This window comes from Pezoporus flaviventris, unplaced genomic scaffold, assembly GCF_033815535.1.
Source record: "Pezoporus flaviventris isolate CSIRO_AGI_PZ_B2104156 unplaced genomic scaffold, CSIRO_AGI_Pfla_v1 ptg000023l, whole genome shotgun sequence".
NCBI lineage: Eukaryota > Metazoa > Chordata > Aves > Psittaciformes > Psittacidae > Pezoporus > Pezoporus flaviventris.
Genome location: NW_026892571.1, coordinates 19,127,869 through 19,152,399, shown reverse-complemented (window position 1 = coordinate 19,152,399; position 24,531 = coordinate 19,127,869). Strand labels below are relative to the sequence as shown.

The 24,531-nt window shown below is 54.2% G+C and overlaps 1 protein-coding gene and 1 long non-coding RNA gene across 4 annotated transcripts; one reads left to right on the top strand and one right to left on the bottom strand.

The window, feature by feature from the left end:
• The first annotated feature begins 886 nt into the window (after nucleotides 1–886).
• FGF1 (fibroblast growth factor 1) lies at nucleotides 887–23,543 on the top strand. 3 transcript variants are annotated; one of them, XM_061457134.1, is made up of 4 exons: nucleotides 887–1,164; nucleotides 19,493–19,686; nucleotides 22,036–22,139; nucleotides 22,969–23,537. In XM_061457134.1, exons 2-4 carry the CDS (start codon nucleotides 19,518–19,520, stop codon nucleotides 23,161–23,163), a joined length of 468 nt encoding a protein of 155 aa, XP_061313118.1. In that variant the 5' UTR covers nucleotides 887–1,164; nucleotides 19,493–19,517; the 3' UTR covers nucleotides 23,164–23,537. The 3 variants fall into 3 exon arrangements, with proteins under 3 accessions (XP_061313118.1, XP_061313119.1, XP_061313117.1); XM_061457135.1 differs by lacking the exon at nucleotides 887–1,164 and adding an exon at nucleotides 3,010–3,327 and having other exon boundaries at nucleotides 22,972–23,543; XM_061457133.1 differs by lacking the exon at nucleotides 887–1,164 and adding an exon at nucleotides 3,029–3,327 and having other exon boundaries at nucleotides 22,969–23,534.
• LOC133271212 (uncharacterized) lies at nucleotides 3,366–15,221 on the bottom strand. The gene is made up of 3 exons (XR_009744038.1): nucleotides 12,878–15,221; nucleotides 11,157–11,260; nucleotides 3,366–3,995 (listed from the first exon to the last, which is right to left on the bottom strand). It is a non-coding gene; the product is annotated as an uncharacterized LOC133271212 (long non-coding RNA).
• Nucleotides 23,544–24,531: the final 988 nt, after the last annotated feature.

Here is a 24,531-nt window from a genome sequence, read left to right as displayed (position 1 = left end):
ACCCCCGCAGCCCGCACGCAGCTCTTGCTCCAGAGGGGACAAGCGGCATCCTCGGAGCTTTCCGTTACGCGTTGTCATCAAGAGCACTCGGGATTGCGGAGTGTGAAAGAAAAGCTGGCAGGTTAAAGCCATTCCCCTTGGCCTGTCCCGACAGGCCCTTGTCCCAAGCCCCTCTCCAGCTTTCCTGCAGCCCCTTCAGGCACTGGAGCTGCTCTCAGGTCTCCCCTTCAGGAGCCTTCTCTTCTCCAGCTGCCCCAGCCCAGCTCTCTCAGCCTGGCTCCAGAGCAGAGCTGCTCCAGCCCTCGCAGCAGCTCCATGGCCTCCTCTGGACTCACTGAACAGCTCCATGTCCCCCTTGTCTTGGACACCCTGGAGCTGAAAGACCTAAATGGGGAACACTGGACCAGGCCTCACAACAGTTCGTGTCAAGCTGTTGCAAGCTGTGAGCATATTTTTAATTCATTTATCTCCCAACAGCTTCCTGCCAGGCTGTTCCTAGGGGAGAAATGGGCAGAAAGAGGGCAAATGGTGCTGGGAGACTCCAGCTCTGCAACTGTGCACATGAAGAGCCCTGGGGCACAGGGTGGCCGGACACACCATGCACGCCACAGCCTGTTTGCCATCATCCCCTGACTGCACAGAAGTAGTCCAGGGACAGAAAGGGCTTTGCAGCAGGAGAGGGAAAGGGCTGGGAAGCACATAGGGAATGTGAGCTGCAGCAGGGTTTAACCCCATCCCCTAGGCAGGCAGGCTGAGGTGCTGGGAGGCCCTCCGGGCAATGGGGGAGGCAGGCTGGGTTAAATCCCTGTCTTTCACCTGGGCTGGAGTCCAGCCCCGAAATAGCAGTCCAAAAACAAGATCACATGAGAGGGAAAAAATAGCAAGGCGAAGGATTATCCATACTTCCTCGTCCTATGTGGGTGCAGAGCGGCGTGTGGTCCGCGCTGCCAGCTGCGGTGCCTGCGGTGCCCGCCATCTGATGACAGCTCCCAACCAGGGTCCAGCTCAGCCTCGATGCCTGCGCCCATCTGAGGAACCCTGCCTGGCTCCGGAGCACCCGTGAGTGGTGCAGGAGCAGGAACGGGAGCTGCCTGTCCCCTGCCACCGTGTCCTCCCGTTGCTCCTCCAGTGCTGCTGCCACCACCAGCCCTTGCATCCCGGCAGGTGAGTGCCTCTTCCAGCATTCCCAGTGCCCCGGGCAGGGCATCCTGGCAGCCTCGTGGGGGCTTTGCAACCCCTTCCCGTAGGATCTGCCATGCGCCGTCCTGGTTCCTGAGCTCCCGGCCAAGTTCGGGTGTGCATCGCTGGGGGAACAACTGGGGTTTCCTTTTCCTCTCTCCGGGCTCACAGGCAGGGAGCTGGCAGGGAAGCAGAAGGGGGGACTTTCCATTTCAGGGCTGTTCCCAGCTTGTCCTGGCTGAGTGGCACTTGCTGAGCTGTTTCAGCAATCCCCAAAGGAATGCAACCAAAGCTTTGGGACCTGGGGATCTCCTGGGTCTCATTTTAAACTTGCAGTAGGATTTGCCTAAGTCGTCTCTGCTGCGTGACTGCGGGTTCAGGGGAAAGAGGAGCTGCTGGGGCAGCGTGTGCTGGGGCTCAGCTGCCTGCACGGGCACTGCCTGCATACGGCTGGGTGCCAGGTTTCCAAACAACCCCAAGAAGTGTGTGTTATTTCTGGGAGTAGTGGCCGAGGAGGCCTGCGGATGTTTGCGGCGGGGAGGTGAGGAGGTTCCTCACCCCTGGCAGCGGCAGGGACCAGCCTTCAGCAGCCACCCCAAGGGCTGGGAAGTAGCCTGGGTGCCTGCTGTGTGCGGGTGCTGCGGGCAGGGTGGGCAGGGGGAGCAGGGCTGGCTGTGAGCAGTGCAGGAGCCCACCCCAGGGCTGGTGTTTGCTCCGTGTCCCTGCGGCGCTGCCGGCTGCTGGCTCCATCCCCGCTCGCTGTCTGCAGGACGGAGCAGACAGGGACACAGCGCAGCGGTTGGCAAGACGCCGGCAGCGGCTCCCGGTGCCCTGCATGGCCTCAGAGCTGCCAAATGCCAACCACAACAGGAGCAGGCAGGGGCAGGGGGGCTGGGGCAGTCACCCACAGCTCCAAAACAAGGGGATGCTGCCTCGCATGAGAAAGTGGAGCAGCGTTTCCCAGTATCCCTCATATGCTAACAACCCCACGCCTGTCATCCAGGAAAGCCCAAGCCAAAGCCAGGGCCACTCTTTTTTTTGAGACACAGAAATGTTTGGCTGTATCCGTCTTATTTTTTTTTTCTTTCTATTTTCAACATGTGGCTGAAATAGCAGAAGGAAATCTTGGGTGGGCTTGCTCAAACTAAACCAGAATAGGAATAACAGCGATGCCAGGGAGGTCCAGAGCCCACCTGCACTGCTGGGTGCATTCGGAGCCATCCCCACCGGCTGCTAAGTGCAGTCAGTCAGAACGTGTTTCAGTCAGAACGCTGGGTTCGGCAGGCTTCCAGCCCAGCCTGCCCAAATACATAGGCTCCATGTGAGCCGGGACTAAAAGCCCATTCTAAGCGAGCCTTAGATAACGCAGCTTAACCACCACATCAAAGCACTGGTGAATGGCCAAGCGGTGAAGTCATCGCTCTTGCTTCAGTAACACTGCAGCCAGCTCACACGCAGCGCCCCGCAGCCCGCACCCCAAACCTGCTGCTGGCACCCCCGACACGGAGCCTGACCCCAGAACCCGCCGGTGCCCCCCAAACCCGCCGGTGCCCCGTGTCCGCCCGCGGCACAGACTCAGCCAGCTCAGTCCCCGGGGACACGGGGCTGCATTCTCTCAAGCTGACAGCGCTCTCCGGAGCTTTTCGGCTTTTAAGGCCAAGCTCTGGCAGCCCGAGGCGCGGTGTCGGTGCCCGTGCCCGGCGCAGCCCTGCGGCACCCGGGGCAGGGCGCAGACCGCCGGCCCCATGCAGGAGCTGAGGGGGTGCTATTGCCTTCCCCGCTGGGATAACCGCGCCCGCACAGCAGCCCCGGGGACGTGGGAACAGCGAGCGGCGGCAGCGCTGCCGCTCCTCCGTCCTGCGCTCCCTGGTTGGGTTTCCCCGGCGATGGGAGGCTCAGCCCCAGCCCCAGCGCCCGCCCCGGCGCCTGCCCAGAGCTCCCGACGGGCAGGTGGATGCGATCGAGCTCCCCCGCCCGCCCCCCGGCAGCCACAGCCCCCCCTTCCCCATCGGTCCCGCCGCGGGGAGGCAGCTCTGCATCATCACCATCATCATCACCACCATCAGCGCCGGGGGTTGATCGGTTTGATCCCTCTTCTCCCCTCGCCCGACACAGCGGAGCCGCAGCCGGGAGGACGCGGAGCCGGCGGTAGGTGCTGGGGAGGGAAAGGGGGGAGCTGCCGGTACCCCCCGGGGATGGGGGTGGGCTGGGGGGGCGGGGATGAGGCAGGGGTTCAGCCCCCCCCGAACCCCGCAAGAGGCTGCAGCCCCCTGAGAGAGGAGGGAGCCCGGAACCGAACATCCGTTCAAATTGTGACCTCAGAATTACTGCAAATTAACCCAAGAAACCTGGATCAGGATGAGAATTGAAATATAAAATACATCTTAAATCGCAAAACACGGTATTTGGAGCATTAAAAAACAGGGAATCTGTTGAAGTGACACAGCACTAGGAAACGGTTCATTTCTGATGCAAAATGGTTCATTTTTGATGCAAGATACAGCTATTTATTTAAAAACCAAAACAACTTCCTGGGGCCCATTCCAGCCAGACACCCTGCTCCTACTGAAACATATCTTTTGACTTGCGTGAGCTTCTGTAAGTTCAGATCTCATGAGAAGCAATCGTGCGCAGCCAACCTCTGCTCCCTCTGACCTTTTCCTGCCCGAGCGCTGGGCATCGCCTCTTCCTTCTCCTCCTCCTCCTGCAGCCACAGCTCCCCGGCTGTTCTGGGCATGCAGGGACAGCGTTTGAGCTGGGTGGTCTCAGGGATGTCCAAGACAAAAGGGAGGGGTCAGGATCCAAGCTGGGAAACGCTGGTGGGGAGGGAAGAAAAAAATAGGTAAAAGCAGTGGTTGGACAAGGCAGGGTGGAAGCAAAGCAGGTTCAGGTTAATTCCTGGCCAGACACCAGCAATGCCCTGGTTCAGCACCCCGCTTTGGTCATGCACCCCATGCCTTGCCCGTGGGCTTCAGAGGCTGAGCAGTGCTTGTAGCTGCCATGAGGGTGGCACATTGAAGGTGCCTCAGGGTCCATCCCACTGCTCAGAGGTACCAGTACCCCCCGGCTCACCCCACCAGCCCCATCAGCATCCCTCGGGATGGCTGCCACAGCCGTGCCCGTGAGACATCACCTCACCACCCCAGTGCAGGGTTGGGTCCCTGCTCCCGAGCACCCCAGCATCACCCCACTGGCTCCTGGACCCAGTGCACTGGGTGGTGCTGGCAGCAGTACTGGGGAGGCCTGGCCACCTCTCAGCCCTGCAGTAATCGCCTTGGAGAGCGTGAGACGTACGGGAAGATCTGCACAAACAGGGGTCTAAAGTTTAATGGGTTCCTAAGGGCAGGACTGGGCTCAGTGGTGATAAGGCAGCACAATGTCCAATTGTTCTCCCTCCACTGCTGGGTCGGGCCCCGCTTCCTCCGGCTGCTCCAAGCACTCAGGATGCGCAGGAACACGCACTTTGGATTAGGGCTGAGGAGGGTTCAGGTCCACCGAGGTCTCCAGGCAGACCCAGAGCTTTGCAAGCCCTCTGGATAAACTTTCCTTCCCAGCTCCACCCCAGCCCAGGGGATGGACTTTCCCTCCCAAGCTCCCCAAATGACTTTGGCCTTCCTCCCACTCCTGAGACCTTGATCTTCCTCCCAACCAAGCAGCTCATCACGCAGCTGGCTACGGCTCCTTCCACTTTATTACCCATCAGCTGCATGGCTCCTGCACACTGCTTTTCAAGGCGAAGCCCTGTGGTGCTCAGGACCCCTGTTCCTCAGCACAGGGATGACTGGTGACAGTGACAAGGACCTGTCTGCCCTGTGTCTGCTTTATCAGGCTCTTCCGCTTTGCTAAATGGCACAAACAAGCAAAGATGCTCGGGGAGGTGGCAGGGGGTGGCAGGGACGTGTGGCACCAGTGGGCAGCGGGGATGTGTGGGGCTCAGCACCTGAACTCACCCAGCAATTAGAGCTTGCAGCAATTTGCCTTTATATTTGGCATCTTCGGCTTGGCTCGGATAGCAGTTAACAGCTCCGAGCACAGTTGTAATGAGGAGTTAGGGCTAAGGCACAGGGCCCGTAAGGATAATAACTGCAGCGGGTTTATTTCAGTCTCTCATTTCAATGCGCTTCCAATGATGCGCTCATACAACAGACCCACACCAGAACATCCAGCACCTTCTGAAACACTTGTTTTCTCCTTTGACGCCAAGTCAGAAATGAAACAATAACGGAGCTCAGCCCTTAGGAAGGACCTTGATTATTCTCACCCAATAAAACCCCCAACCTCTGCTCCGCACCCCATGGGGACAGAGGGCTGGTTCTTCCTCACTGTGGCCAGCCCTGGCTCTTCCCTTTGAGTCTTATTTGTGTGTAAATTTTTGCTGGACGCAGCAGGGCACAGGCTGGGGGTGCTGGGTGGTTTTCCTCTGCACAGGGCACCCAGACTCTTCCCGTGCTGTTTGCTGTGGGGGAGAGGAGCAGTGTTTGCTGGGAGGTGGCTGTGCCGCCGAGCCCTGCTGTGTGGACCAGGCTGTTCAGGGGTGCTGCGTCAGAGCCCATCCGTTTTCCAGCACTTGGCAAAGGCTTTGAAGACCGGTGGTGCATGTATCCTGGGAGCAGCTGGAATGTCCTGTATCCCAAATCGCAATGTCACCTGCGAGCACCCCTTTAACAGCCGGATAACCTATGGCTTGGGTTGGGGATTTTTTCCCTTAACAGAACAGTGGGCTGGCACACACCGGTACAACTCAGATAACCTTTCCTAATCGCATCAGAGAATCATGCAATGGGTTGGGTTGGAAAGGACCTTAAAGCTCCTCCAGCTCCAACCCCTGCCACGGGCAGGGAAACCTTCCACTAGAGCAGCTTGCTCCAAGCCCCTGTGTCCAACCTGGCCTTGAACACTGCCAGGGATGGGGCAGCCACAGCTTCTCTGGGCACCCTGTGCCAGCGCCTCAGCACCCTCACAGGGAAGAGCTTCTGCCTAAGATGTAAGAGCTGCAGAGCACAAGTGGCTCCATCAGTGGAGCAGGACATGGAGGAGCCACATCCCTGCCCACTGCTGGAGGTGAGGGGGCTGAGGAGATAAATGCATGGGAGAACACGCATATCACAGAAAGTTCTATTTCTATTAGAAACTTCTTCTCAATCAGAAGTTTTTGGCTTCTGTTTAGCAGGAAATAAGATTATCAAATGAGAGCTGCTGCCTCTCGGCGCCTGGCTCCATTTCATTTGCAATCCATCATGAGAGGCCGTGGGAGCGGGGAAGAGCTGCAGGGAGGCACAGGGAAGGCAGCTCCCATCAGAGTGGAGGGTCAGCCTCACCCTGTGTTGTTTAAACACCAGTTCGGGGTAACTGAACTGTGACCCCTGAAAATACAGCTGCCAGGTTGGACACAGGGGCTTGGAGCAAGCTGCTCTAGTGGAAGGTGTCCCTGCCCATGGCAGGGGTTGGAGCTGGAGGAGCTTTAAGGTCCCTTCAACCCAAACCAAGCTGGGGTTCTGTGATTCACAGAAAGCTCTGTCACAGCTGAACCTGGGCACGAGGCATCATCCCCTCAAACCCAGAGGCAGTGACTTGTGGTGGGGTGTGTTCAGAAACCCCGCATGTATTCTCTGCCAGTGCAGGTATCAGTGCTGATCCTTTGGGCTGGAGGCCTGCCTGGGTTTGCCGTTCAAACCGCTCACAATAGAAACCTCTTGGCAGAAGAATTTGTTGAAAACCAGTTCAGCAAGAGAGGGACGATGGCTTTGTCGATGAAGCTCTGCCCCTCGTGTTGTGTGGCATCACTGAATCCTCCCTCTCCCCCATTTGTGAGAGAAGAGAGGTGCGTGACTCAGTATTTCTCAGCAATGGCCGTTGCTATTTTGTGCCTTGTTTTGAGCACCAGCTTCTGTTGTTTTAATGCTGTTGGAGAACAAAAGCAGATGCCGAGGCCTTCAGAGCAGTTGCAGAAGAGATCTGTGCCGTGCTGATGCCATGTACTCCACATGCTGTAACGTGTCAAACATGGAGGGGTGGCACTGCCCTCCGCAGGGACAGGGCTCACCTGCATGCCTGGGTTAGAGACAGCGATGCACTGCAGCCAGGGGTAGCAAAGGCAGCAAAGCTCCGGCTGCCACAGACCCATCCTTTCTTTCTGAAACCTTGTTCCCACACCAAGGAAAGCAGCATAACAGAAACACTCCTTTTTCCCAGCTGCTGAACGTGGCAGATGAAAGCTAACACAGGCCCTCAGAGAGCGCCATGGTTAATATTTACAGATTCCTTTCAAGAGTAGCTAATACACAGCCAGTGCTAAATGCTATTCTATTAACCCCAGCACAGCACCTTAGCACACATCCATGCTGCAGCTTAAAGCCCAACCTGTGTTTTAATCAGGTAACAAAACCCACGCTTCTGGGCCTTCACCAACTCAAAAGTGAATTCAGAAAAACCCCCTTTCCCCTTTGATTTGTCCCAAGTCCCCGGCCTGACTCTCCCCAGGATGAGACAGAGGCGCTTTAAGAGGAATGAAATCACCCCTGAAAACTGCATCCTCCAGAGTGATGCCAGCAGAGAAAGAGAGATAAAGATGAGAGGAGAGCAGAGGGGGAAAACAGTGATTAAAGTGATCTGGTGACCAAAACAACACTGCACACAGGGCTGCTTGCTGGTGTGGAAAAGGCGGCTGCTCCAGAAAGCTGGAAACCTGAGGAGCATAGAAGGAATCCATCAATACAGAGTGAGAGAGCCTGCAGCTCCCTGCGGCCGCGGGGCACCGCTCCACTGACCAGCGCCGGCCTTTACAGCACAGGGCGGTAATTATGGTCTCTGGGCAATTACCCTCCTCCTCCGAGCCCAGGTGTATAAACTGCCTCTGCTCACCCCTGCGGGTTTGGCAGCAGAGCAGCAAACCCTCCCGGCTGGAACAAACAGGCAAAGCGTCTCTGACCTGGGCCTCGCACAGCCCCTGCAGCTGCAGAGCCCCTAACGGGGTGCCTGCTGCCCCTGTACCCCCTTAGGAGGGTGTGTATCCCCTTAGCAGGGTGTGCACCCCCTCGTGTATCCCCTTACTGTGGTGCCGGCTGCCTATGCATCCCATCACAGGGTGCGTAACCCCCTTACTGGGGTCCATGCTGCCCCTGCACCCCAAACCTGCTCCCTTGCGCATGGGAAAGCACACAAAGAGAGGGGGCTGCTCAGGGATGGACCAAGCAGACATCTCCTAGGCAGCATTTCCAAGCCTGACAGCTAACCCTGAGGACAAAGATTAGAAAAGAGGCAATAAAAGGGCTTTCCAGACGGAGTGTTTTGCAGGCTCCGCACCGCTGACTCACAGGGTGACATCCAAACCCCTTTTGTCCCCTTCAGGCTCATTTCTGGAGCGGTGTTGTCCTGTCCAAGTTGTCCTCCCAAGGATTTGCACTTTGCCCACAGCGGTCTAGACACAGTCAATAAATGACTCATGACTTTGTGCTCACCAGCTCTGTCCTTGCTTCTGGCCCTTAATTTAGACCTGTGCTTCAAGAGCCGAGATCTGGGAGTCAGCCTTGACCTCAGATCTTCGCTGCCCACGTCTCTGCAGTTGGTGAATGTGCCTGCCCCACCTGCAGATGAGCCCGGCCAGCACTTACCCATGCAGGGACCTTATTTGTGCAGAAATAAGCTCAGCAGCACTGCCCAGAGCAGCTCCCACTGCTGCCCTTTGCAAGGCACCAAAGGCTATGGTTGGGCAGCTTCTCCTCCAGTGATGTCCACAGACATCCCCAGGGATGCTCAGGGACAAGTTCCTGGTGCCCTGTGCTACTCGTGCCCTTCCTCACCGAGCTTAGACCTCCTCTTCCTCCTCTACTCATGCACTGACAGGGTGGCAGTGGCTCAGCAGTGGCCCATGCGAGGTGCACAGTCACCCTTATGGCCACAGCTGCCCCCAGCATCCCCAGCCCAGGGTCTGCCGGCAGCTTGCCCAGCCTGCAGGCCAACCTTCAGGGCATGGTCACCCTCACTTGCTCAGGGTGCCCCGAATCACACGCTGAGCCTGGCTGGTCGGTGCTCAGGTCACACAAGAGCAGGAGCCCTGAGTGAGTTATTCCCCTGTTTGCTCTCATCCGGCTCTGCCTGGGTGGACAGGAGGGGGAGATCTTTACCATGACAAGTCCCAGTCAGCGCAGCAGCAGATGAGCTCCAGATACAAGCTGTTCGCTTACACAAGGGCCACTGCACACCATAAATCCCCTGAAAACTAAAGCCTACACCAATCTCTCAGCGCCAGACGACCTGGCTGCTTCCTGCACATCTCCCTGCCATGCAGGGCACCGACTGCATCCCTGCACCATCCAACCTGGGGATGGAGCAGCCTGTCCCCTCCGTGCACCGGCCACTCCCTGGCAGCTCCCCAGAGCTGCTTTTCGCCCACTCTTTTTCCCCAGAGAGGTCCCTCTTCATGCTCTAACAGCTGCACATCCTCACGGGGTGTGTTTATCTTGCACAGAGAATACTGCTCGGCGGGTTACATTTTCCACTGGAATTTCCATCTGCCTCTATATTTGAGCTTCATTTGCAGGTCAAATCTTGGACAGCGAATACAAGTAAAACACCCTCCCTTCCCCTTCCTTAACATTCCCTTTGCTGCAGCATGTTCTAAAAAGCTTCTGACTGATGCAGGGACTGATGCATGCTGATGTTAATGTTTTCCTTGTTTATGGAGCATCTCCATCCCAGTGCAATTCATGAGACACTTGTCGTAGTTTGGCTGCATTTTAAATACTGCATTATCACCCCTGGTATATGCAGCATTCCCCTTTTGGAACGTGGCTGGTTTTAGGGCACACACATCCCCTATTCACAGAGCTACGTGGGCAGGAAAGGGCTGATCCAAACGGTGCTTGCACACAATAACATCCCCCAAAGGCCGGATGCTGCCAGCGGAGCTGGTCAGTGAAGCCCAAGGCACAGCTCCAGCTCCTCTCAGGAGCCCTGGGCATAGAGCACCCAGAATGCTGGATACACAGACAGCAGCGCTCCTGGCACTCCGGTTGTTCCAGGGCTGTGAGCAGCCCCCATGTCCCAGCACTAGCAGGGATAGCAGTGCTCACATCTGCAGGACCACAAGTTGCTGTCCCAAGGGTTTCTGGTTCAGTTTGGCTTTTTTTCGCCACTGAGATGATCCAGAGCATCTCTGCCTCCTGTCATCACCAGCATCCTCAGCTGCATCCCTGTGGGGCAGCCTGACCCCAGCCGCTTTCCCCTAAACTGGCTGTGGAAACACCAGGATCAACAACCACCACCCCGGTGGCTGCAGTCTGCCCACTCGGGAGCTGGAAATAACCACCGTGGGTGTCACCTCCACGGAAAGAGCTCTGGAGTGCTCTGCTACAGCGGCTGAGGTTCACCAGGTCCTTCAAATTGCAGCCTTTGCCCCTGCAACGCGCTTTTTATGGTGCTTTGTTGTTTACGGAGGTGAGGAAGGGCAGAAGGCGTCCAGAAACCATCCCCCTGCCTCTGAGGGTGCCGTGATGGAAACAGCAGCAGCGTCCGAGGCAGGGCTCTGTTTTCCTTGGGGCGGTGCAGAAGTGGCTGCCTGCTCCTGCCTCCTGACGGGCGGCCTGAGGTCACGCTGCCTTCATCACTGATGCCATGGCAAGGACAGAATCAGTGCCCAGGTGCCTCATGTGCCCCAGCTGGGACAGCGGGGACCAGAACTGGGGCTCCATCTTCTACCAAGCTCTGGTGCACCCCGGTGTGAAATTCACACTGCTTTCTAGGCTGGAGATGAGGGTGACAAGTGGACAGGTTGGTGACCGTGGGCCTCCAGAGCCACCCACTGCCTGGAACCAGGAACTCCCCCAGTTTCTGCCTAAAATGTCAAAGCAGCGACCTGTCTGGCTCCACAGACAGAGGAGGTGGCAACGCACGGCTTCTCCGGACACTTTACTCCAGTGACTTCTTACCCACAGCTGATGATGCTGGAGGGGTTTGCTGACTCACTCATCTGCACTTACCCACATTCAGCTTTGAGCTCGCCTTGCTCTGATCTTTCATCTGAAGCTCTCCTTGCGTGCTCCTCTGCACTGCAGTCTGACACTGGAAGGTATTTTCGCCAGCCCTAAGTCATGCAGATAAGAAAATGATTATTTATTGGAGGATTTCCCTGTTAATAGCAATTATTACCTCAAGCTTTTGTCGCACTGTTAAGTTATTGAGCAGCAGAGTGCATAGGAAAACAGGAAGCACAAAAAAAAACAGGAGTTCCCATCCATAGCTCCTAGACACTGCGTTTAAAATAAGCTATTGAGCAGCAGAATTAAGAACAGAATTCCTGCAGCCAGCTTTTCTCAGCACTGCACAAGACAAGCTCTATAGCCCTTACACAAATATTTCAGAAGGAACAGAATTAACTCCCTGCACATTTCCAGCATAGAAAAAAATCACTGCTGAGCTTATGGGGAACCAGAAACCAAGTGATTTTCCTTGGAACAACCAAGAATGAGACTATGCTGGAGGAAGTTCGATTTCTGAGCGATGATATGTCTACTGATGGTTAACCACGAGGATGGATGTGGGGTTTCACTTGGCCTGGAGATGAAACCCTCAATTCCAGCATCCTCCGCATCTTTGGGGAAGGACATGGTACAAAGCCTGAACCCAAACTCAAATCCCAGTTTTGAAGCCGGAGCCAAGCCTTGATTGAGCTTGGCCACCCTTCAGAGGGCCAGCTGCAGGAAGTGTTGCATCTGACACCACGCGAGGATTCCTGCTTTTCACTCCTAACTCGAGCCTCATGCCTGGTTACCAACAGCACGCTGAGACTGCAGACCTGTCCGAGCACCAGGAGACTGGTGAGGGCTCGGGGCTGACAGAGGGTGACCGAGAGGAGCAGGGACCAGGCAGGTACCTGAAACGGGGGCATCAGCAGGAGGCTTTGCTTGGGTGGGACCAGAGGGCTCAGACAGGACAGGGTACAACAGGAGAATCAGATCAGCCCCTTGGCAGAGGAGCATTGCATACAGTGAAAATTTAGGGTTAGAGTGTGACATTTAAGCCAGCCACTGCTTTTACTGGGCAGAGCTGGCCTGAGGCAGAGCAGCTCCCGCTGCAAGCAGCCATGTGTTGTCTAAATGCTCCAAGAGACAGTGAGGAGGGAGGAGGGATGGAGAAAAGCACCTGTAACCAGAGCAGGGAAACAGAGCCATGAGAAGCCTGCCCTGGCTGGGAGCAGCACGGCTGACACCGCTGTTTGTCCGTCCATCCATCCATCCGTCCTTCCGTGGGCGCCCAGACAGCCTGGGTGCTCCTGTTATGTGGTCTGGCCTCTTGCCCAGTGTCCTGCTTGGACACCAGAGGTGAGTGGCAGGAGGGACAGTGACATTCGTCACTCACCTTAACCTCCCTGTATGACGGGGAACTGGGTCCTGAGCAGGGTGTGGATGGGGTCCCCCATGCCTGGGGATGCTGAGCAGGAACCAAGTGGGAAGATGTCACTCCACTCCTGCATCAGCACACTGGGGCATGCCAAGTGCCCCCTGCCCAGGAGGGTTTCTTACACCATCACCAAACATTTCAAACAACAACAACAATGGATTAGTTTTACAGCATCCCTTTCCAGATGCTTTTTTACAGCATCCAGATGCTTTTCCCCTGGGAAGCAAAGCATGGGAGAGGTGTGCACAGCCCTGCACTTAACCACACTCTGCCCAGTTGGCAAACACCCAAAACAAGGTACGTGCACCCTGTGCATCATTCCTGGGTCCTCATCCTCCTTGCGTGCCAGAGGTGAGACCATGAGGATGGTGTCACTCATGGCACATATTAGTGGCTGCTTCCAGCCAGCCCAGTGGTCCACACAAGCAAGATGCTGGGAGGCAGCACTGCAGTGGAGCACAGGAGGGATGATGCTTTATATTTGTCTCAGCTTGAGCCTGCAAGGAGGAAAGGGCACTTGTAAAAGTGGTCATGGCCACAGCTCTGCCCTGGAAGCACAACCCAGGGCCCATGGTCCTTGCTCAGGCCCTGGTATCTGGGAAGAGCTGCAGCTCCTGCACGGAGTGTGCTCCAGTGGAAGCATCCACCCATACTGGACAGACTGGCTTCAGCAGTGAACACTGCGAGTGGTGTCTTAAAATGAAGACGATAATCAGGCAACTGCCTCTACTGCAAAGCCCAAACGTGTCCCCTGGGTCCAATTCATCCTCCAGCCCATCCTTGGCTGAGCTTTTGCCATTCTCCATCCAGTGTGTTCTTTCCATAGAGCAGGTCCCACACATTTGGCTTGCACTGTGCACTGGGAGTTAGCACTTAAATCCCCCACATGAGGCAATGGGATTTGCTGCTGCAGCCTGTGCTGCTCATGTACGTGTCCATGGGCTTGCTCTAAACCCAGACAGGACACAGGAGGCAAGACCTTCCTGGCAAGGCTCCTGCTCTGGGGCTGGATTGAGTGCTGGAGCTGGGACTGTCATTAAGTTAATGAGCAGACTGCAGGAGGCTGTGGGCAGGAGAGGCTAGAAGGTAATTAGAAAGTGGATCTTCACTTTGCTTTCCCGTCTCCCCATGGATGCCACCAGTTTGCTGGGACGCTGCGCTGGATGTCCCAGCTTGAAGCGGCACCTGGGGTGCCACAGCCTCACAGCCACATACGGGTCACACATGGCTTTGAAGCCCTGCAGGAACATGAGACGGGAGCTAAACCAGGGCTGGGATGGCATAAAATGGTCAAATCGAGCCTGACCAACCTCTTGTCATAGAACGGTTCGGGCTGATGATGACAGCAGGCATTAGTTAGATTAATTCCTACAGCTTTGGTCACACCTTATACCACATATTCCACTTACACAGGGTAAAACCTGGCACATAACTATTTCATTTAATCATATTGCCTGAGATAAAATCACCTTGCCACAAACACTGACTAGAAGCAAGCCAAAGCATTCCGCTGACACGCACAAAATGATCTATTACATATTTATCATACTCTTGGCCTAATCATTTATTAAGACCTTCTAAGAGGATCCGCAGTCCAAGGAATTTGAGCCGTGCCTTGCACTGGCATCCCTCTGGAGGAACGCAGCCCTTGCAGGCTGCCTGTGCTGGTGATAACCCCAGAGCCACTGTGCCACAGCTCCTGGAGCAACCAGAGCACAAGGAAACCTCTTGCTGACCTCTAAACCCTTCCTAGGTGAGGAAATCCATCCCATGCAATGGATCCCGAAAATCTGGGATGAATAAAAGCCCTGTTTATCGGAGAGATATTCACTCAATATGATCAGGCTGTTCTCGGGTCGCCCCAAAGCCGTACCTGTCAGCCCACAGGGTACTTCAGGAATGCCTTGGAATGGGCAATAGGTGGAGAAAAGCCAGAGCCTGGATTCCTTAAAAATACTCTGCCTGTTAAAACAGTGCTTTCCATTTGCATCTGTAGTGTTGAGCCGCCTGGGAAGTGACTGTGCTATCCAGGTGGCTGCAGTCAGCAGTGGGAATGGGGAATGAGCCCACGGGAGGTGATGCTGCCTGATCACAGCTGAGTCATGTGCCCTAGAAGAAACAGGATTTCTGCTTCAATGGAGAAAACAACACGTTCCCAAGTCAAACAGGAGTGTTTCCATTGAACTCACCCGAGCCCAGTGCAGGAGACACTGACCTCAGTAAGGACAAGACCTCAGCACAGTCCTGGGTGTTGCTGGCTGGAGGCTCCAGCACCATCTTCAGCTGATCATCCATTGACAGCTGTGATTAAATGCACTCCTCACCAACGCAGCCACACTTGTTCCGAGGGGGTGCTTAACAGAGGCCATGCAGAACACTTCAACCCCACATAAAGGATTGTATCCAAAGCCAAAGACAGTTCTAATGCATTTGAGTCACACCTTATCTTGTTTTAACCCATGGCACGTGAGATACTTCCGGTTTCCTCCACACAGTAGCCAGCTATTCTATACTTTAGTTAAAAACAGGCTCACCTTAGCTGGTCGCCTCCTGGTTTCATGGCCTGGCTGGGGGACCAAGGCACCATTTGGGGATCAGAGGTTGTGAAGAGGCTGTGCTGATGATGCAGCGTGCTCAGCCGCAGGCACCAGCTCCATCAGCCTCTGACGCAATGGGCTGTCATGAACATGCAACATTCCTGCCTCTGATCTCAAGAAAATGGATCCATTCAAGTAAGTCAGGAGGAGTCTAAAGAAAAAGGAGCAGAGAGGAAGCATTGGTCTGGAAAGAAAACAGGGCAGAGACATTTTAGCAACATGATAAAGCTCCTCCCCAGGTTGCCAAACTCCCATCAATGCTGACTCTATAATGCAAGCAAAGGGGTGACGCCTGCATTGATGGGAAGGCAGAAGGACCTCACTCCTTTTCCGTGGCCCCCAGCGTGTGCGGTTATTTCGGAGCTCGCCTGTTATTGGCAGCAGAACCGGCCCTCAACGCTCAGGCTCGGATGCTCGTGGGGTTTGGGATCTCACATCAAAGCCGCTGCTTTGGCTGCAGCAGCGGTGATAAAGCTTGGAACCAAACCCAAACTTCTCAGAACTTCCCAGCTCTTCCGGCCCCGTGAGGGCTCGTCCCTCCTCGCCGCTGCCGGCAGCACGCACGCTGCACTGCTCCAGCACCGCGGCTCAGCCAGGCCTGGCTGCAGTGGAGAAGTGAGTTCAACCCAAACGTTAAAGTCCTTTCTGCTTCAGAAACCTCTTTCTGATCCTTGGGGTTCTGACATCTCCTTACACAGGAAGAGGAGCAGTGCCATGGGCTGTGCCATGGGCTGCCCCCCGCGCCGGAGCGCAGAGCCAGGGCCACCTCAGAGCAGATGCCCTGGGTCCAGCTCCCAGGGATGATGCCATTCATTCCTAGCAGCGGTTTTCTCCTAGGCAGCGCAGCACAGGAAGCTGTGGGAATGGGAGGAAAGAGGAGAGCCATGAACCCAGCTGGTCTTGGACAAACACTCTCCAGCCTGGGCTCCAACTTACTGTCCTAGTGCAACCGGTGGTATCAACTGCTCAGCAGCTGCCACCCCCTCTTACAGCAATCTCCTCTTGGAATATTTTCCTTTCTCCATGGGGCACCAAATAACCGCTGGAGTGTGGTGTCTCTCAGCTTAGCATCCTGGAGGGAGCTTTCTGTTCTGCTTTGAGCTATTTAATCGTTTTGTTGGGCTTCTACCCAAAGAAATAAGGCTCTTTATGTTGTCTTTGGTTCAGGTTCTCTCTCTCATGCTTTTTAGCTCCCATAAAAACTTAACATGTTCCTGCCAAAAGTGTAATAGTAGGGCCATGAGTGGTGGTATGCGCGAAGTACCGACTCCACGGTCATAAAAGTATGAGAACAGCAATAGTATTTAGCAAGGAGAGACAATGGGAGTGGAAAATAGCATTCATTCAGCTTCTCCTGTGCAGTCAAAAGCAGCTGGTGAGCACTGAATCCACCCTAAAAATGGCAAAGAACCGTAAAGGAAGTATGTGTAAAGAAGAAGCCATTTCCAGTCGAGTCGCTCTGTTGAAGCTATCCATAAACACCCCTGAGTGCACGGACCCTCAGGTAACCAAAGGGAGCATCCCAGTCTGCTCCTTGCTGTGCTGGCTGATGCATGAGCTTGGCTGAGATCCTGATCTGAGCTTTGGGATATTTCTTTCTTGCTTCCATCCGGCATCAACCCAGGAGACTTCCAAGCACCTCTTACCCTCAGATTAAGGTTCAAGGAAAGCTTTAGTTCCAGGAAATTACACAGTGCCACTGATCTCCATTAATGCTCTGCAGCACTAAAGCCTCATGTACCACATTGAAAGCGTGAAGGCTTTCTTTCAGATAAGTTTTGGCAGACATATGGCATTAAAAACTAATCTGCTACAAGAAAAGTGTAATCTCTTGACAGAAAAATGAGCCTGGGGACAAGAAACTCAGCGAAATACCTCATTTCACCTGAAGACTGCGGTAAAAAAGGAGCTTGAAGCTATAGTTAGCTGGTCCATCACCTGCTTTGGAAAACCACCAGGAGCCATGAAGCTTGTGAGCTCCTGTGGGTTGTTTCACCACCCTCATCACAGAATACCCATGAAGTGAGAGCCCACGTTGCCTCCTGCAAGAGCTCTTCCCAAAACCCCTGTCTGTGTTGGACAGGGGATCTGTGGAACTTCACAGCTTCCAAACACACAAAGTCTGACCACGCCAGCGCTGAGATGGACGCGGCTTTTGTGCCATTCAGGAGCAAGGGCAGCAGCAGAGGAGGCTGCAAAACTTGGTTGGACTCCCTGGGGACAAGTGGATCCTTTGGGCTTTGCAAGTAGTCCCAGAGCAAAAGCGGGCGTTGAGGAGGTGCAGATATGGGGAGGGACTGGTCTAGGGACACTTTATAGACCTAGATAAGGACCCAAACAGCTGCCAGCACAAGACAGCATATAGCTGAGGAAGCACTGGGCTGATAAGGAAACACTTGGTAGGCACTGGGGGACTTGCCAAGCAACATCAAAATGGCTCTGGAGAAAGGGCAGTGGGGAAAAGTCTAAAATCCTTTGTTGTGCATTGACTGTGAGCTCAGCTGGTTTATTGTGATTTAATACCTCCATCCGCAGCAAACTCCGGGCTGACAGTCAGGAGGAAAGAGGAGCTGCTGTGAACCAGCAGCTACCAGAAGGAACTGAGGCTGGGATGGCAGGGGATGCTCTTCTCTTTACAGCCATTTTCCTTTCCTAGGAAATCTTGTGTTGTGCCAGGGACCCTGAGGGACACGTCTGGGAGTAAGGCACGGAGCCTATGTCCTTACCACAGTGTCTCTATTTGCAAGGTTTCAGCTTTTAACAACCCAGCTTGCAGACATTTTTATCTTCTACAGGCTATGGGGAGCCACTGGAGCAGGGGGGGTCCCCTCCCTGCAGCTGCAAATTTCAATACTTAAGAGTTTACAACCAAATATTTAGCGATTATATGGATAGATACGTGTGTGTGAATTGCAAATAGCTGCAATCCTTCGTATCTCCCAGGTCGCTCTTAAGTACCACAGCAAACTCACACTGTATACCAGCTCCCTCCTAACATACCAGGAGCACAGCTCAGTGGTGAAGACACATCTTTACAATCTGTAAGTATATATAATCAGTGACTATATTCTATTTCCCATAATATAGCCATGGGAATACATGATATATGAAATAATTTCCCACATCTAGATTTGTACTGTGCTCTGTCTTTTTCTGTTCATAAATCCACTGTGGAAATTTGTATATGGAAGACAGCATATTCACGGGAGATTTTAAACGTAGTTTCTAGGCTAGAATCCATCAGATAGATTTGAATATAGCTGGAACACATGTGGGATTCTGGTTCCCAGGCACAGCACATCCTGATCCTGTGGCTGCGATGGCAGCTCTCGCCCTCCAGCATTCACAACATCTTTCTCTTACCGGTCTGATGATGCTTTCAGGTTGCAGCACAGCATCTGCTGAAACATGGATCACAGTCACAAAGGGTATTGCAAAAGGAGGTTTCAGGACGATCTCCATGTGTTTCCCAGGCCCCAAGGAGAGCTCAGGAGCCCCAAGGGAAGCAGCACTCCCAAGCCACCGCCTGTTGCTCCTAAGCAACTGAATTGCCCCATGCCCAGTTACTGCACCTCCAGTTACACCCCCTGCACCAGCCAGAGATCTGCCTGTCCCTTTTAACCAGCCTTATTGAGACCCAAGGGTGCACAGACATGGTTTAATCTAGACTCAAAGTTCCTCTTTTCCTCATACAATTGATCGGTGTATGGGCATATCTCCTGCTTACTGCCCAGGCAGTCAAAGCCTCCTGTCCCTGTCATCTCCCACAATATCTAACGCTTGTTATGATCTTTAGCATGCGTGTGCCTTGGCCAGGTGAGGTGCAGAGTGCCAAGATACGAAGTAATATTTGCTATCTGGCATGCAGTGCGTGTTGCAATACCTAGTCATAATCATGTTTGAGAGCTATAATAGCGGAGGGAGTTATTAACCTGGGCTCCCTTCCTGCCTCTTGTGGCTTTCAATCAGACACTGGGTGGTTTTCAGCCTTCTTTTTCTCAGTGTATAATTTTAGTCCGTACGTCAATAGAAAGCAGAAAGAAAACAGAATTTACGATGATAAAATTGAAAGGGCAGAGTCCTGCCGCCCAGTGAGGAGACAAACCCCGCACCCCTCCCACGCTGGAGGAGCATCACCTTGGGGCTGTGTCACTGCCAGAGCCATCATCCACCGTGTGATTCACCTGCCCTGAGCCACCCCGGCTACCAGATGGGACCCCCGGGCTCCCTCCTATCCCTTTAAAAGCCTGGCAGGAGCTGCAGTGTTGCCAAGCACTCGGTGCCACCGGCCCTGCCGAACCCCATCACATCTCTTGCAGGCCGGCGGCAGGGAGAGGCTGAGCCATGGCCGAAGGGGAGATCACCACCTTCACCGCCCTGACTGAGAAGTTCAACCTTCCCCTGGGGAACTACAAGAAGCCCAAGCTCCTGTACTGCAGCAACGGCGGCCACTTCCTGCGCATCCTCCCAGACGGCAAAGTGGATGGGACCAGGGACCGGAGCGACCAGCACAGTAAGCAAACCCGACCGGGCTTCTTGGGGCTCCTCCTTGCTCCTATGATTTTATCAGCCAGGAAGGGGGGAGCGGGGGAAGATGGGCCCTGTACCAAGCTCTATTTCCTCCTCGTGCCAACGTGCCTTCTGGGACACGCACCAAGCACACCCACAGCCCCGGCAGGCACGGTATGTGTGCTATTTCCCACCTGCAGGAGTGTTAAATCTGAAACTGGTCATGAGTGCAATCACAGGCAGGCAGACTGCACAGGACCCAAGTGCTAATTGCATGGCTGGCAGCTGGAAGAAAAGGCTTAGGAGCAGCTTCACATCCTACACGCACACAGCCATCACACACTGCTATGGTATCTTTGCATTTGCTATGGGGTGGAGGATTCAGCACAGCAGCCACAGAGGCTCCTCTTGCTTCGACCATGCCCTGCAAAGCCATTAGATGAGAGCTGAAACCTGTCTCAGACACCAAGGCAGCCTTTGTCCCTGTGGCAAAGCAAGCTGCCACCTCAGAGCGAGGGTTTCCTCTCAGGCTGCACCATGCACACAGGTAGCGAGCGCAGGCAGCGTGGCCCCGCTGCGCCCCGGCACGCTCACACCTCCTCGGCTGCCGGCCTGGGGCTGCGTGTTTGGAAACCTGTGCCAGAAAGGAACCTCCTGCGGATGATCTCGTAAGCTTGGACACGGGAACGGACAAATATTTACAGAGGAAACTCCTGAAGGGCCGCGTGCCAGCGGAGCAGCCCTGCAGCGCGGTGCCTGCCTCCGAGCACCGTGGTCCTGCCCCTGAGCGCAAGCCAGGTCCGTGTGGGAAACCTGGGGGTAAAGGCAAGGAGAGAAGACCCCAGAGAGGGACGAGGCACCAGAACACTCGCAGCTCATCCGGGATGCAGTATGCAAGGCTGCAGTAGAGCCTGTGCTGGGGCTTTGCGAGCTGCCCATGAGTTTTGCTCCACATAGGCATCAAGAATTCACACTGTTATTGTAAATTGCCTTGCCCAGCACTAGCCCCAGAATCAGGGGGGATCTCCAAAGAGAACAGAAGTACCTCACTCCAAGGCCCTGGCATCCAGCCCTGCAAAAGGACCCCCTCACTGTGCACTTTGCTGCCATGTGTGAGCATCTCAGACTTGCACTGGGAAATGAAAACTCACCAGGATGTTGCAGACCCTCAAAGGATGAAGCCTGCGCTGGTTTCCACAAACAGCCCCATTTCCTCTGTCTCATCCCATCACTTCACGGAAGGAAATATCTGTACAGACCTGGAAAACCACAGGAATTTGTGTGTGAGCTCCTGAACCTGACATTCTCCCTCCCTCTGTGGCCCTAGACCCGAGTGTCCCCAGCAGCAGCTGGAGGGTCCCCCTACTCCCCTCTCTTGAAATCAGGTTTTGCGACAGTGTCACCATTTTTATCTCATAGAATCAAAGAATCATGGAATGGTTTGGGTTGGAAGGGACCTTAAAGATCATTCCATGGGGAAGTAACCAGACAAAGAGAAATGTTAACTGCTGTGTTAGGTACAGGATGCTGAGTGGAGGAGGGAGGTGGCCCAGACACCCTGGCCTGCAGCTGACCCGCTCAACTCCCACAGTACAAGACCAATAAGGAACTTTTTTTGCCCTGGAATTCCCAGTTGAGGTCCAGGATCAGTGCCAGGGACAGGAAGCTGGTGCCCAGTGGGCTGCATGAACCAGCACAGCATCACCCAGCCCAGCCTGTGCAGGCTCTGCTCTCGGTTCATTATCAAAGTCATGTCAGTGCCACAAAGTAGGACAATGTCAGCTGTGGCTCATGGCTTCCTATGAGAGGTGTTTTTTTAGGATGAAAACCAGCCCTTTCGCCACTCTTTGTCTATGATGTGCCGGACAAAGCCATGCACAGCACACTGCTGGATGGGATGCTTTGGGTCAGGGGTTTTCAGGCATCTGAAGTCTGCCCCTCCCTGGTTTAGCTCTCAAAATACTTCTGTGTATGTCACTCCCCAAGTGTCTTGTCAAAACCACATGAGAAATTGGTAAATTAGAGCCAGAATTAAAACCCCAATCTCCTGTGTCCCATTCCAGAGCCCTAACCAAAAGGCTGTTCTTCCTTTGATGTAAAATAAGGAAAAAATTGGTCTTTGGTTCCTAAAGCATGGCTCTGGGGTTTCTTTGAAGGAGAGGGTACAAGGACACACTTCTATTACATGCTGTACTGTTTCCTATAAACTCCTTATAAGCCAGGCTTTGGAACAAAACCACCCTGCCCACTTTCCTAGCAGCTTGGACGTTATCTCTGACAACATTTTGTTGGGGTTTTTCCCCCTTTTCCTATTTTCCTTTCACGTCTGTTGTTGCTTTATTTCTGCTTTCAGTTCAGCTCCAGCTGAGCGCGGAAAGCGTGGGAGAGGTGTATATAAAGAGCACCCAGTCTGGGCAGTACCTGGCGATGGACACCAACGGGCTGCTCTACGGCTCGGTAAGTAGGAGGTTTAGGTGGGACCAGACATGGAGAGGGTTTGAGGTTTGCAGAAATCTCGAGGCTCTGAGTAATGCAAACCACAGGCAGCAATTAGGCTCTGTTTGTTGTTTTGGCAGCTGGACGGCCACTCTTCATACGGCTTTATTTTGGGGGGAAAGAAATAAATAACCAAATAACCCCATTTACCACCCAGGCAGCCCCAGGCAATGGCCCACAGCCACTGAGCAAAGACCTCCTCACGTTTTTCCTCTGCATCCTGGTTGCACCAAACCCTGTGCTGGAGGCAGCAGCAGCATCCACAACATCCCAGCGTGAGGGGGATGGTGCAAGGCAGGAGCTGACCCCCCTGTGCCTAGGAACTGTATGGCACAGAGTGACCCAAAATATTGTGGGTCTTTAAGAATAGCCCCATTTAGAGCAAAGTGTGTGACACACAACCCTGGTCGCAGGCTGCTCGGCCTCCCCAAAGAGCTGTTTTGTTCCCTGTGCTCATGCTCTGAACCCGCAGCTACCACAGCACAGCTCAGTGCCAGAGCAGGACCCAGTGCCAGGACCAGCTTACAGAGTGGGGCTGGGCTCAGGTATTGCCCAATAAAGTGCCCAGAGCATGGTCAGATTACTGCAGGAGTAGCCCAGGGGACTACACTAAGGCTACTTACCTCCAGGCTTTGAATATGAACTTCACTGGGCACGGAGATCTCAGAGGTCGGTCTTGACACGTCCCAGCGGAAGAGCCCCCAAACTGGGATTGCTGCACTAGGAATGCGCATCCTCCTCCCCACAGCATCGCCCCATCTCACTGTGGTTCCCCGGGGCTCTCTTTCAGCAGTTACTGGGTGAGGAGTGCCTGTTCCTAGAAAGGATTGAAGAAAACCATTACAACACGTACGTCTCCAAAAAGCACGCGGATAAGAACTGGTTCGTAGGTCTGAAGAAGAACGGGAACAGCAAGCTGGGGCCGCGGACTCACTACGGCCAGAAGGCGATCCTCTTCCTCCCACTGCCCGTCTCGCCCGACTAAGCACTGTCCCAGAGGCTCAGAGATGACCCTGAACCCCAAATTCCAGCTGCCACCTCCTCCTTTTCCCTCTCTCTCTTTTGTCTAGTATGACAGAGCCAGACATTAGAGCTCCGAGCTTTAGGTAAAGGCTTTACCAAAACAGACAGAGCAGAGCTCCTCTGCTCCACACGAAGCTTTGCAGAGAGGAGGTGAAAAGCCCCAACACCCTCCCAAGGTCCACCGGTACCCACCACCCCTTCCCTCTGCCGGTGCATGCCATGAGCAGGCTGCAGGTCCTGGGGACACGCATGTACCCACTGCGGGCAGGCACCCCAAAACGTGGCCAAGGGCACCCAAGGACACCCCAGTTACAGAGGAAAGCACGCTTTTACTGTCCCCTGCCATCCTAAAGCAAACACCCCCCCCCCGGATACTCTGTACTAACATATTCAACCATAAGTATGTAGCTTCTAACATGCCCTCTAAGCAATTTGATATTGCAGCAACAGTCATGTTATCGAGTGCCAGCCTGGTTAAATGATATCCTTGGTGTGTTAAGCTAAACTAGAATGAGCCAAAAGCTCCAAGCCCACCTTACCCTCCCTTTCAATGTGCATATTGCTATATGTCATGCTAGAACCTGCCATATGTTATTTGTATTTATTTATTGAGTAAATATGTCTCTTCTACAATCTGTTCATATGTAATTCTAGGCATCAAAGCCCCCTGAGGCTGTCCCAGTGAGGGTGGGGTGCAGTGGGGGTGACTAAAGTCTGATGCGGAAGATGTGATGGTGCAGCAGGAACAATCTGCATGATGGTAACAGCACATTGCATCCCATTCCCAAGGCCCTTCCTTACCTCATCCTGATTCCATAGAATCATTAGTGAATCCCAGCCTGGTTTTGGCTGGAAGGGACCTTAAAGCTGATCCAGTTCCAACTCCTGCCACAGGCAGAGACCCCTTCCACTAGAGCAGCTTGCTCCAAGCCTCTGTGTCCAACCTGGCCTTGAACACTGCCAGGGATGGGGCAGCCACAGCTTCTCTGGGCAATCTAAGCATCTAAGCACATGTAATATAACCCATACCAAGTGCACACAATCCCACTATAAAAGCTGAACAACTAATGGTTCATCAGCTCTGCTGCCAACACAAACCACATGCACACTTTTAATCCCCTGAACCGTGAGGTGAAACTCACTTTCAGTCCTCAGGGAAGGGGTTCCAGGCCAATGGCGGGCAAGGAGCGGATGCGCAGCTCCCTGTGACCCTTCATCTGACAAAAGCCACCCCATGGGGGGATCATATTCATCCTTCCGTGTGCCCACATCCAACACCTGCAGGGACATGGTTCCCTCAGCAGGCCGAACCCCTCCCATCTCTACCTCC